Source organism: Dipodomys merriami, unplaced genomic scaffold (genome assembly GCF_024711535.1).
Source record: "Dipodomys merriami isolate MVZ:Mamm:240054 unplaced genomic scaffold, mDipMer1.0.p SCAF_9, whole genome shotgun sequence".
Classification (NCBI taxonomy): Eukaryota; Metazoa; Chordata; class Mammalia; order Rodentia; family Heteromyidae; genus Dipodomys; species Dipodomys merriami.
Genome location: NW_027206512.1, coordinates 37872555 through 37887087, shown reverse-complemented (window position 1 = coordinate 37887087; position 14533 = coordinate 37872555). Strand labels below are relative to the sequence as shown.

The following is a 14533-nucleotide window of genomic DNA, read 5'->3' as shown; positions in this document are numbered from 1 at the left end:
ATTGTTATTTAATAACCCTATCTTCTCATCTGCTATTGCAAAAGTGGGGGAGTATAAGTTATTGTTTCTTTTTGAGCTAAGATGGCAGCCTCCTTAAGGTTCAAGAACCTGCTCATTTGTGCTCAGATCATAGGCTTTCTACCCTTATGTAGGGTAGTATGTATAACAGAGGACCAGCTTAAGGAAATGATATCTGCCCTCCTAGTCAGCTTTGAGGCAGATCTGATTCATGGTAACTGCAAAAATTATAGATCTGAATTTTGGACTTCCTTTTTTTTTGTTCTTCAGATTTCAATTCAGAATTTCTTATATAAATTAACCATTAACTGTTCTGGGATTCTTTTCTAAGAATATACTGTCCTAAAACAATGAACAGGAAGGCCCTTTGATAGATACCAGGGAGGCCTACTTGGGGGAAGGATGCTGGTGAGGAGTAGATGAGGAGGAGGAGGAAATGGCTAACAAATGTATGTCCATGGAGATAAAAAAAAAAAGTGGGTGTACTGGATAGGAAAGCCTGTGTCAAAGAACTGGAGTGGTTTAAAAGCAAGAGAATAAATTTCTGGAAGTGTGTAGTAGTTTCTAGCCTATTTTGGAATGTGCTCATTCGCACATACATATAGACATATAGGATTTGAGGACGGCTAAAATGCCTTTGAGCCATTGAGTAATAGTTTTTCACTTAAATACTTTTAGTGCTTTGTAATTTTTTCCATACTGTCAGGAGTTTCACTAAGAGCTCATGTGCAAGTGGGAACAAGTTATGGAAAGGGCCACACCTGCCTAGAAAAGAAACAACTCCTTCATCCAGCAACAAAGCAAGCTTATCATACAAGAGAACACCTGCAAAGCTAGTAATCAGTGTGATACATACACCTACTGACTCTACTCCTTGTTTTTATTTCAGAATCGCTTCAAGAGTGGCTTTTAAAACATGTGCTCACATTTCTGAGACACCAGAGAAGTGTTGTAATTAACCTGAAAGAGGAAGGCTTTGGATAGAAAAAGACATTTTTGTCTCCATACTTCTCAGTAAGACTATCCTCAGCAACTCTTCAGGGCTGTTGGCAATCAGGAGGTGGAGCATGACCTAGTTTTAAGAATGATATATGCAGGATGGCATGTTGCTCTTTTGGAAGAGGAAAATATAATGCTAAAAACCAACCATCCAAAATACTTAGGAATTTTCACTTTAATGATTTAAGACATAACATATTTATCTAAAGTGCTATTTTAGGAGTTCATTTGACAAGCATTTATTAGGCTTCTAAGCAGAGTAGTGACCTGAAGTGACTTACCTGAAGGGTCTCCTGGTTGTTGTATACCCAATAGGAGTTAAGTGGCAGAATAGAAGAACTCATTAAAAGAATACTACAGTCATCCATATAAGAGAAAATGGCAACTTGAATTTGAGTGCATGTATAGGTGTTGGAAATTATTCAGATACTTTAAATGTAGAGCCAGCATGACCAAACCAGATTTGATAGACAAAAGAAAGTAACAAATATGGATTATCACCAAGATATTTTGCCTGAGCATTTCACAGAAAAGAATGGAATGGTATACTTCAGTACAAGCAGATATTGGTATGTGTTTATAGTATGTATGTGTCTGAATGAGTTACAAGTCCAGTTTCGAACTTAAGAAGGCTCTTAGACATCAAATGTCTGGAGCAGTGCCTACCATATATCAGACAAAAATTAACTGAGTAAAAAATGAAGATTTAGAGTAAAGCAATTGGATAAAAATACAAGTATGTCTACCATGACTTTTATGTTTAAGCATATATTTACATTCATGATGTTATTAGAATTCTTCACTTTTTGGTACTGGATATTAGATTTGGTACTGATATTGGAGGTCAACCAAAAAAAAAACCCACATTCTGGGAAAATATAAGGACCTGAAATTAAGGGAATAGAAGTCAAGGTCAAGCACTACAGTTATATTATAGCTTGAACCCACCATCGGGCTTTCTGATCTTCAATTGTTCCACATTACTGTACAAGACTCCTTGTACTCCTTGCCTCACGTTAACATTAGTGTTAACTTCATAATGTTGATTGAACTTTTTTTTCCCTTCAGAATATATATTTTTGGGGTTTTCCTTGAGAAACTGGCCAGTTAAAATCTGTGTCACAAACCATTAGTTCAAGTGAAAACTGCCACATGTGAAGCTGTCATGATATTTTTCTCATCATGACATGTCTCTCTGGAACAAGTTTAGATATGTTAGAAACAAATGATACTTGTACATCATATAGATGATACATGGATTAGTTCACAATTACTGTTAGTCAATGAAGGCATCTTTTGATTAAGTCAGGAAAATCCTTATAGTTAGTAAATTTTTAACATATGTTTCTTTTTCTGGCTATGAATAAACATCTTTCTGGTCCTTGACTTTTCAGAACTTACATTCTAATTAATGTGTGTATGTGTGTGCATGCGTGCATGCATGTGTGTGTGTGTGTGTTTTCATGGGCTTGAACTCAGTTTTCACAGTTTTGTTCAAGGCTAGCACTCTGAGTTTGAGCCACAGATCCACTTTCTGGTGGTTAATTGGAGATAAGAGTATCATGGACTATCCTGCCTGGGCTGGCTTTGAACCACAGTCCTCAGATCTCAGCCTTCTGAGTAGCCACTAGTGCCAGCTTTTCTAATAAATTTTCAACAAATCAGATATTGAATGTCCACTCTGTTAGATATTGTACAAGACGTGGCAAAGATAAAAAAAAAAGTGTGTGAACTCAGGGCCTGGGTGCTGACCCTTTTTTTGTTTGTTTGCTCAAAGCTGGCACTTTACCACTTGAACCACACTTGTACGTCCATCTTTTTGGTGCTTAATTGGAGATAGTAATCTCATGAACTTTTCTGCTGGAGCTGCTTCCTCACATGAGTTCAAAGCATTGCATGTGTGAGCTATCAGCGCCCAGCAATAGAGTCCATTAAAACAAAAAAGTTTAAACCGGATGCAACATCATCCCTTTGTTTATAAATGGTTCATTTAAATCAGATGTATGACAAAAAAAGAAAGAAAGAAAACAAATGAAAAGACTTCCTTGAAAAAAATAAAATCAATTTTTAAAAAGTAGGAATACCTGTAGAGAGCTACTGATCTTGTAACGTCAAAGTAAGCAGAACAACCAGCTCTTTGTGATCGTCAGGAACAGGTTTCCTAGATGGATGAGCACAGGTTTTATGCAAAGATCAGCTTTGGTAGGAAGCTTATTTTAGACAAGTAAAATAGAACCAGGCAAGAGGGCAACCATTAAAAGTCCTTTCAGATGCGTCCACACCCAGGTGTAATAGTCCTGCAAGGATTTTAGCTAAGGGCGGAGGAGACAAGAGCGGGAAAGCTGCATAAGTAAGCCAACTAGTTCACAGTTGACACCCGCAGCAGCAGCAGCGATGGTGATGGAAACAGAGCATTTAAGTCTGGTTTTGATTTTGCAGGCACAAGTGCTGCAAAAAAAAAAAACAAAAACAAAAACAAAAAAAATGGGTACTACTTTCACTCACCTCAGTATTCTTCATTACCTGTTAACATGTTTGTTAATTTTAATACACATTTTTTTTTTTAGAAAGTCAAGACACACTACATAGGAAAAAAGCTTTCCGGGGGAGAGGGAAGGGCCAAGGGGGGGTGCAGAAAAGTGGTTTTCTGTGTCTGGCTTCCGTGCCAGTGCGCTGTGAACTTCGAATCGGAAAAAGTGATGTTTTTAACCGATGAAATAATGCCTTTGAAAGTGCTCAGCATAGTGACTAGCCCAGAATAAGCAATACACAGATTACGGTTATTGTTTTGACCTTGGAGCTCTCTCAGCCTCTGGAGATTCGGGTTTGTCATTTTCAAGGAAGGTTGCGGTCACAGATGGTCTCGGGGGCTCCAGCCAAGCTCTGACAACCTCCGATTTCAAGCAGGAACCAACTGAATGTTTGCTAAACAAGTAAGTCAACCCTCCCCAGCGGGCCCGGCTCGGGGGTCCCCCTAGGGGAGTGAGGAATCCGCTCCACGGCCCTCACCCAAGTCCAAGAGGCAAGGCTGACCCACAGCCACGTTCGCAGTCACAACCCCGCCCGAAACAAGCCGATCTCAGCTCGGGGTGAGGCCGGCGACTGGAGCCGCACCCCGCAGCCGGCCTGGCGGGTCCCACCTCCGCCAGAGCTGCGATCACACCCCTTCCTGTGCAAAGCCACGCCCACACATCAAGGCTCCGCCCTGTCCGCCTACGAGCCACGCCCACACCGCGCAGGTCCCGCCCCTCCACCCGCCCGGCCCCACCGCGAGCTCGGTGCCTGGTCCTTTCAGCGTCGGCGGGAGGCCACGTCCACTCCCGACGCTCTGAGGTCACCGACGGGGCCGAACTGCAGGGGGCGGAGGGACGGAGGGAAGATGGCGGCGGAGGCCGGATATTGGCGCCGCCTCCCCCAATCCCGGAGCCGGCGCAGATGAGGCGGCTCGGCTGGAGCCAGCGGCGCTTCGGAACCCGAGCCGGGGAGACCCTGGCGGTGGGGCCTGGCCCAGCTCTATGCCGGCGCCTCGGCTAGAGTGAGCGGCGGCGGCGGCGGCGGCGGCAGCGGCGGCGGTGGTGGCGGCGGCAGCGGCGGAGGTGGCGACGCCTCGCTCCTCCGCTTCTCTCCGGGTCGCTGTGAGTCCCCGCGGGCGGCGGGCGGCGGGGCCAGGATGGAGGACGTTAACTCCAACGTGAACGCCGACCAGGAGGTGCGGAAGCTGCAGGAACTGGTGAAGAAGCTGGAGAAGCAGAACGAGCAGCTGCGGAGCCGCTCGGGCGCCGTGCAGGGCGCAGGCCCGCTGGGCCCGGGCAGCCCGCTGCGGGCCGGGGTGTCGGCTCCCGGCTCCGGCGCGGCATCCCCTCGAGGCTACCCTTTGGGCCTCGGCGTCAAGTCCGGCGGCGGCGGCGGGGCCGGGTCGGGCCCCAGGCGGACGAGCAGCGAGGAGCCGCGGGACGTCACCTGCTTGCTGGCGGCGGGCGAGGGCGGCTTGCTGGACGAGGTGGAGCCGCTGAGGCCCGAGGAACTGGAGCGCCTGTCAGGCTGGGAGGAGGAGGAGGAGAGCTGGTGAGCGGGCGCGGGGAGAGCGCGGGGCGCCGGGCGGGGACGGGCGGGGACGGGCCGGGGGCGGAGGAGCGGCGGGCCGGGGTCACCCCGCTCCGTCGCCGCGCTTTGTGTGGCCGGATGGTCTCTCGGGGAGCTGGGACTCTGTGCGGTTCTTGCTCTGGCCGCGGGAATACAGCTGGAGTTGGGGATGTCAAGCGCGTGCAAGGAAAGGGGCAGGGAGCTAGTTCTTTGGGGGGTTCGAGGACCCTCGGGGTGCTCGGGGTGTCTCTGGTTGACACAGCTTCAGACAGTCTGATCGCCTGGAGGAGTCGGAGATGGAAAGCTGGCCTTGTAGGAAGGGCCCTGCCTTTGTGTGAAATACCGGCTTTGGGGTGTTTGGGATAGTGGGGAGAAGGGTCTGATTGATGAGATCTCGTCGCCCGGTACGCTGGGCTGGAGGTGGGTAGGGCAGACCAGAGTCGTGGTCGTGGTCGTCGTCTGGGGGTCCGTGTTTGGGACCAGAGATGGGTGTCTTTCTGGTGGGTAAGGGGAGGCCGTGTGAATCAGCGCTCCCCCTTGGGGGATGGGGTGACGCTTTGTGTGAAGAGGGCAGAGGATGGTGTTGCTTTGTGTGACGAGGTGGATCCAGAGCCTCAGCTCTTTCTTTCTTTTTCTTTTTTTTTTTTTTTTTTAAAGCAAGAATTGGGCCTGACAATTTTCAGAGCTGGGAAGTAAGAGTTATCAAACCTTTCATTTCCATATCATCTAGGGGCAGAGAAAGAGCCCTACCTAAAGTCTAAAACAAATTGCTTGCCTGATGAACTTGTGACCCATGCCTTGATATCACTTTTACTAATAGAAAACACATGGGAGGAAACTTTTACCCTCTTCATTTTATTGCCACTTAATTAAAGATGTGTGTGGGAAATTATCTTTCTCTCTTGATTTCATCCTTTTAACTTTTCGCTGAAATAGCCCTTCTCATCGTTGAAAAAGAAACTTACGACGTAGTGAATTCAAAGTCCTTTGTAGACCAATATTGCAGGCCTTGAGTTTTGAAGTGTTTTTGAGCTTTGCCTGGATCGTGCCCTGGCTTTGCCACTCACTGGTCATATGACCTTGGGAAAGCTACTTTGATGAGCTTCACTCCCCCCCCCCCCATTTGATAGAGCAAATTGTAGTTCTTCTATAGAGTTGTAAAGATTAAATAAAATAATCCATTGTGTACTTTCAGCTCTGGGACTGGCATAGAGTAAATTCTCTGACTAACGACTGTTACTTTTAAACCGACTTTCTTAAATCAAGAATATTTAGCGTGCTTATATGAGCTGTGGGAGATTCTAAAGATTGGTGCTTGTTCAAAAGCCGTTATAGTCATGTGAGAGTTGAACAAGATAGGATGTATGCACTGAGTTGTTGGAAGACTGATGGGACAAAAAGGACTTAATTCCCCGAAGCTGGAAAGAAATAAAAGTCTAAACTATTTGGAACAAACTTTAAGGAGGAATTGGAGTTGGGATGGGGAGTGAGAACATTATTTTATGCTGTGACAACTACATGTGGGGTTTTTGTTTTTCTTCTTTCTCTGTTCCTGGGGCTTGAACTCAGAGCCAAAGTACTGTCCTTGAGTTTTTTGGGGTTTTTTTTGTGTGTGTGCTCAAGATTAGCACTCTTCCAGCTCTGTATCCAGTTTTTTGGTGATTAATTGGAGATAAGAGTCTCGAAGACTTTCCTGACAAGGCTGGCTTTGAATGGTGATCCTCAGATCTCAGCCTCCTGAGTAGCTAGGATTACAGGTGTGAGCCACTAGGGCCTGGCTGTATTACAAGGAGGTATTTCTAACTCCTGTCTGGGAAGATGAATGACAGAGGTACTTAAGAATATATGATGTCAAACCTTTATGTTATTGCCAAGTGATAACCAAGTATTATTAGAACTGAATGTGGTAATGACAGTTTTTCACATTAAGGGAAATCACATTCTACCAAAGGAATCCTTGGTATGTATGCACTTTAAAAGAACCTAGAATCATCCAAATATCATCTCATGTCTCTTCCAAGTGATGATGATATTGATGCTCATAATAATAAGGATTAGCTGCACTCATCAGCCCATTTTAGATTATGTATTATTAGAACACATTGGCTCCACTTGGAGAAGCTGATTAAGTCTTTGGCTACTTTGGTTTCTAAGCATAGGATTTGTTAAAGAAAAACAAGTCATTTTAGTTACTGTGTCAGAAGTTTCTTTCAACAAGATAAGATTGCTCCTTACTGCTTTAACCTGGCTTCATGTTTTGTTTTGTTTTCTTTTCTTTTTGTGATACTAAGGTTTTAACTCAAGGCTTCTCACTTGATATTCAGGCTCTCTGTCAGTGGAGCTACACCCCTAGCTAGTCCATTTGATTTTAGGAATTTTTGGAATACGATCTTGATTTTTTTCCCTGGACTAGCTATTTACATTTTCTGTGTAGCTGGGATGACAGGAATGCGCTCCACTATTTTTTGAGATGGAGTCTTGTTAACTTTTTGCTCTGACTGTCCTTAAACCAAGATCCTTGCTTTCTCAGTTCCTCAGTAGTTAGGATTATAAGAATGTGCCACAGAAGTTGGGTGCCAGTGGCTCATGCCCATCATCCTAGCTACTCAGGAGGCTGAGATCTGAGGATCATGATTTGAAGCCAGCCTGAAGGAAAGTGTCTGAGACTTTTTATCTATAAACTACTCTGAAGCCAGAAGTCATGCTGTGGCTCAAGCACTAGCTTTGAACACACGTACTGTCCTGGCTTCATATCTCAGTATTATAGATGACTTGAAGGGCTGGGAGTGTTGGTCACTTGCCTAGTATGTTTGAGGTCCTGCACAGGGGAAAATTTCAGATAAATCATAGTTGGATAAATTATGTATTTATGGTATAAATTGAAGGCTGTGAATGTCAGTGGCAGAAAGATTCATAACTGGCAATTTTTTTCTTAGCCAAAATTTACCTTCTATGCCTTCTAACCATTGTGCTTCTTTTTAATCTAGAGGAATATTTTGCTTCAGATTTATGTATCACAAAATGTTGATAATACTAGTAGGTATTATGTGGAAAACTAACTAGGTTCTGGGGTAAAACTAATTTATTGAAAACTAGATTCAACAAAAAGTAACAGATACTGAACTTCTATGAGATGCTACTATGGATTAAACACACTAAAAGTTATGGTTTGTTTCCTAAACTTAAGTTGTGTTGTTAAGGAACTAATTAATACTTTATAAAATACTTAGGCAACTTTGACAAACTTTGGTGAGGGACCCAACTTCATTATATAAATTTTATTTCATAACTAGTACACACATGTGTATGAGTAACTGAAACCAGAGTTTCATAAAACTATAGTTACTTGTACGATAAGTGATACACTAATATATTTTTCCTGTTCTATTTCATTTAGGGAAAAAATGCTACCACTTGGTAAGTTGTCTTTGTGTCCCACCATGAATGGGATTGTAACTCTCACTTTAAAAAAGAAGGCTCTAGAGTAACTCAGAAAAGTCTAGGGAAAGGATCTAACATTGTATATCACAATATGTAAAGATGTGCCAGGCAATTTACAAATATTTTGCATTTAGTTACATTTAATTTTTTTATTTTTGGGGCTCGGAAGGTGGCTCAGTGGTAGAGCACTTGCCTTGCATGCCTGAGGCCCTGGGTTCGATTCCTTAGCACCACATAAGCAAAAAGAAAAAAGCAGAAGTGGCGCTGTGGCTCAAGTGGTAGAGTGCTAGCCTTGAGCTGAAGAGCTGAGAGACAGCGCCCAGGCCCAAAGTTGAGGCCCCAGGACCGGACCCAAAAAAAAAAAAAAAAACCAACAATTTTTTTAAATTTTTTGTCAGTTGTGGGGTTTGAACTCAGGTCCTGGGTGCTGTCCCTGGGCCTCTCTGTGCTCAGGGCTAGTGCTCTACCACTTGAGCCACAGCCCCACCTCCAGTTTTTGAGTGGTTAATTGGAGATCAGAGTCTCATGGGACTTTTCTGCCTAGGTAGGCTTTGAACCATGATCCTCAAATCTCAGCCTCCTGAGATATATATAGATATACATAGATATTATAAGGTATATATAATTTTTCACTTAAATAAACTTAATCTCTGTCTCAGCTTTAAATAACAAAGTAAATGATGGAACTAAGATTAGAATCCAGCTCTGTAGATCAAACAATGCTGTTTCCACTGTCTCTTTATATATATAGATATAGATATAGATATGTATGTGTTTATATATATACATATGTATATACCTTTTCCACATGAGTGGTTCCTTTAGATATTAGAAGACTGCTATTATGATGATACACTGTGAACATTCTCTTCTGCAGAGTAAATCCCAATGATTTCTTTTTTCTGTGTTTGCTTTTTTTAAAATTTTTTTTGCCAGTCCTGAGGCTTAAACTCAGGGCCTAGGTACTGTCCCTGAGCTTCTTTTGCTCAAAGCTAACATTCTGCCACTTAAGCCACAGTGCTGCTTCTGGCTTTTTCTGTGTATGTGGTACTGAGGAATTGAACCCAGGGCTTGGCAAGCACTCTACCACTAAGCCACATTCCCAGCCCGTGTGTGTGTGTGTGTGTGTGTGTGTGTGTGTGTGTGTGTGTGTGTGTGTGTGTGTGTGTGTGTGTGTGTGTGTGTGTGTGTGTGTGTGTGTGTGTGTGTGTGTGTGTGTGTGTGTGTGTGTGTGTGTATGTGTATGATAGGAAAGTTTATTAGGAAAGCAAAGGACTTTCAATAGACTGAAAGAGGGTCATCTCTTGTATGAGACTGACAATTATTATTACTAATTTTTTTTTGGTTGGTCTTGGGGTTCAAGCTCTGGGCCTGGGCACTTCCCTGAGCTCTTCACCTTAAGTCTAGTGCTCTACCACTTGAGCCACAGCATCAGTTCCAGTTTTCTGGTGGTTAATTGGAGATAAAGAGTCTGTTGGACATTCCTGCCTGGGCTGGCTTTGAACCACCATCCTCAGATCTCAGCCTCCTGAGTAGCTGGGATTACAGGCCTGAGCCACTGGCGTCCAGCTCTGGCAATGATTTTTATCCCATCAGATGTTGAAGTATAAGAAGCTTAGAGCCCTTACTTTCATATTACTCTTTCAAATTTACTGGAGTTTTACTAAATTACTCTAATCCTAAGGTAATGGTTTACTGGACTTGGTAGGTGAGTTAAAGAGTGCTGGCAGCTCACACCTATAATCCTAGCTACTCAGAAAGCTGAGATCCAAGGAGGATTATAGTTTGAAGCTAGCTTGGGCAGGAAATTGCATCCAATTAACCACCATAAAGCCCAAAGTGGAGCTGTGGCTCAAGTTCTAGCCTTGAGCAAATAAGTTCAGGGATTCAGCCAGGCCCTGAGTTCAAACTACAGGACTGTCAATGCACAAGGGTCTCTACACACACATGCACACATGGGTCTATTTTTTTTAGAAACATCATGCTGACCCACCTTAGCCTGGAATGAAGCCTTTCATTAATCCTTTGGTGAAGAGAATACTCAAAACACCCATCTTATGACATTGATGGGCTACAGAGGCTAGTCACTTTTAAATTGGAAAGTTTTAATTATAATATTCTCTCTTTGAGACCTTAGGATCTCATCCTCTAAGCTTCCCATTGCATTTCCCCATCATTCATGGTAACTGTTCCTGTCATTTCCCATTCAAGGGCCCCAAACCCCTGCAATCTTGTAAGATTGGAAATTGAAGTCACTCTTTGGCTGATATGGGGCAGTGTAGGCCTAAGTCAGGAGTCTCTTGTCCTTGCTGTCTGTCAGTGTGGACAGAGAGATTCCAGGTTGTGGTTGATCCCAGGTCCTTCTTTTGGGATCATGGTCAATAGTGGTTGTGTTTAAGGAAGAGCCACACTGCAGAAACAGAGCAACAGGTTGGGACCAGTAAGGCACAACAGCAGAGAAAGACCTCTCACAAATGATTATAAGTAGGAACAATATAAACATTATTATTTTCTTTCTCCATGTAAATGTAAAGACTGAGAGGACAGTAGATTATCAAAGGTTTTGGTAGAATTAGACATTTCATTGATCTGGGCTATATTGCCCAAAGTGTCTGGAATGTAAACACATTTCATTTTAATCAGAATGTACACATGGCCTTGCGTTGTGGTTACAATATGAAGAGCTATCTTGTTTTGAAATATTGCATGTCTTGTTATTTTACCTCAGTGCTTAGTGGAGTTAGCCCTTAAGCTGAATCACTTGTGGTTTTGTATGCTGGAGATGAGAGGAAATAAATTTAGTTAAAATACTAGCAATATGAGTTCCAATAATGAGTAGCATCTGGGTTTTTCTTGGAGCTATAGAAATAGCAAATAATAGAAGGGCAAGGGCTCAGCTTCCTGTCCGTAGGAAGGTAGACAGGCATAGGCATCAAGTTGGACAGGCATGGGCATCAAGTAACCATGTTTTAGTTACTTTCAAAAAGATAGGCACAAGTGACTCTATCTGGATTCTCCTATACCCCCTCTTGTCTGAACAGTTTTCTACAACTGTTTCTTTATGGTCCTTTATAGTCAGGATGAGGTTTCTCCTTGTTGGGCTGATACACTCAGTGAGTCTGCTCCCATATTGGAGATGAGTGATAGGTCAGGCGGTGGTCCATACCAAAAAGACCGTTTAGGATATAACTTCATAGTATATGATACACCATTTTCAAGTATACGAGTCAGTGACTTTAAGTATATTAATGAAGTCCTACAACTTTCAACACTAACTCTAGAACATTTTCCTCATTACCAAAGGAAACTCCAACCCATTAGCAGTAACTTCCTATTTTACCCTCTTCCTTGCTTAATATCTATCTACATTTTATAACTAGGAAAGTGCTTATTTCTTATACATAAAATATTGCCTCAGATTGGGCATTAAATTTTCCAATTTCTTTGTGTTGGAATACTATTCTATTGTGTGGATTTACCATATGCATTCATCATTACATGGATATTTGGATTATCTTTTGGCTGTGAGTAATGCTGCTATAGGTTTTCAGATGAACATACAGTTTTTATTTTTTTAATTTTTATTTATTTATTTTTGGGGGGAGGGGGTCCGGTCGTGGGGCCTGAACTCTGGGCCTGGGTGCTGTCCCTCAGCTCTTCAGCTCAATGCTAGCACTCTACCACTTGAGCCACAGCACCACTTCCGACTTTTTTCTGCTTATGTGGTGCTGAGGAATCGAACCCAGGGCCTCATGCATGCAAGGCAAGCGCTCTACCACCTTCCCAGCCCCAGTTTTTATTTATCTTGGGTATACGCCTGGTTGTGGAAATACTACAAGTAGTAATCCCATGTTTAACTTTTGAGAAATAACCAAACTGGTTTTGAAGTGGCTGTACCATATGTGCAATTCCATAAATGATGTACAAGGTTTCTGATTTTCTACATCTTTGTCAATATTTGTTATTAGAACCATCCCATTGTTTTCTCATTTGAATTTCTTAATGACTAATAATGTTGAGCACTTTTCCCTGTATTTTGTATATCCATTTGTATGTCTTTGGAGAAGCCAAATGCTTAAAGGTGGCACCTATCACTATATCATAGTTATTTTTTCTTCTTTTTTTATTGAGATTAGATGATAATATAAAATTTACATATTTCACAGTATTGTGGAATAGTGATACTTAAAGTCACCAACATATTTTAACCTTCACAAGGGAAATTGTCATTATCATAGTCTATAAAGTTTGTGAATTCTGTGAGCTTTGACAATACAATTATTTCTTCCACATCAGGTGATATTTACATTTCTTTCCTTTTGCTTAGGGTAAGCTGTTCCCTCTTTCCTTCTTATTCCTCCCTTCCTATCACTGTCTTTGGGTTGCTTAGTTCATTTTCCTATGTCCAGTACAGCTGATGGCCCCTCTGTTGTATGTTTTCCTGTTTCCCACTGATTCTGTGTCCTCCTAGCTTCCCTCCATTGCATGCATATATAGATACCATATATGTGGTCAATAACATGGAGTTGTCTAGCAATGATACAACAAAATGGGTGGCAGTCTTTTGTTTCTTGAGTCCTGTTTACTTTGTCATATCTCCTTGAATTTTGGCTTTAGCATCCACATATCAGGGAGACCACGTGTCGTTTTTCTCTTCGTTATTGGCTTACCTCGCTCAAAATGATTTGCTCTAGTTCCATCCGTTTCCCTGCAAATGCCATTATTTTGTCCTTTCTAATGGCTGCATAATATTCCCTTGTACTATATCACAATTATTATAATTACATCTTTTATTTGGATTAGGATTGAAATCAGCTCTTTAAAGTTTTATTTTTAGGACTTTGGTTCATTTAAAATTTTTATTTTATTTATTTACAATATAAAACTCTCCTTAATTAACCATCTTTAACAGTTTAGCAGCATTAACTAAATTAACATTTTTTGTATAACCATTACCACCTTCATCTCTAGAGCTTTATTATCTTCCCAAACTGAAAATCTATAAGTATTAAACAATAACTTCCCATTCCCCTGGCCTCTGGCTCTGGCAGTCTCTGCTCTACTTTCAGTGTCTCTGAATTTGGGTAATCTAGGTACCTCACATAAATGGAATCATGTAATATTTGTCTTTTGATTGGCTTATTTCACTCAGCATAAAGTTTACTCATGTTGTAGGATATGACAAAATTTTCTTCTTTCTACCAGAGTAATTTTCCATTGCATGTATATGTCACATTTTCATTATTCATTGATAGCCATTTGGATTGCTTCTATCCCTTGGCTTTTGTGAATAATGCTGAGAACATGGATGTACAAATGTGTTTTTATCCCTAATTATATTTTTTATAATACTTGTGCCTCACATCTGCTGGGCAGGTTCTCTACTGTTGAGTCATGTCCCCAGTTCTTTTTGAGAGAGAGAGAGAGAGAGAGAGAGAGAGAGAGAGAGAGAGAGAGAGAGAGAGAGAGAGAGTCCGTGTCCGTGTCCTGGGGCTTCAATTCAGGGTTTGGTGCTCAAGCTAACACTCTACCAGTTAAGCCACAACTCCACTTCTGGCTTTTTTGGTAGTGAACTGGAGAAGAGTCTCTTTGAACTCTGATCCTCAGATCTCAGTCTCCTGAGTAACTAACTGGTATGAGCAACAGCTCACTGGCTTGTACAGGTTGGTAAATTTTGAGATAGGTCTAGCTTCCTTCTGCCTATTCATATGCCTGAACCAAGTTCTCCTTTTCATTTCCCACTATAACTGGATGGCAACCACCACCATGCCTAGCTAGTTCTATTAATACGGAGTCTTGGACTTTTTTGCTTAGGCTGACCTGAAACCTCAGTCTTCCCAATCTCAGCCTTCCACATATCTAGGATGGGAAGCATGCATCAATGTACCCAGCTATTCATTAAGAAAGGGTCTTGTGAAGTTTTCTACTTGGGATGATCTTGAACCATGATCTTGTCAATATTAGCCTCCCCAGTAGTGCTTATACTTCTTTG

At 42.3% G+C, this 14533-nt stretch overlaps 1 protein-coding gene across 2 annotated transcripts in view; it reads left to right on the top strand.

Annotated features, from left to right (window-relative positions):
* The first annotated feature begins 4334 nt into the window (after positions 1 to 4334).
* Slain2 (SLAIN motif family member 2) overlaps positions 4335 to 14533 on the top strand; it is a 57591-nt gene continuing 47392 nt past the window's right edge. Inside the window, exon 1 of one of the 2 annotated variants that reach the window (XM_070012910.1) lies at positions 4335 to 5082. In XM_070012910.1, coding sequence (XP_069869011.1) covers positions 4688 to 5082 — 395 coding nt within the window. In that variant the 5' untranslated portion in view covers positions 4335 to 4687. The remainder of the gene's footprint in view (positions 5083 to 14533) is intronic. The other variant, XM_070012911.1, reaches the window with a different exon arrangement.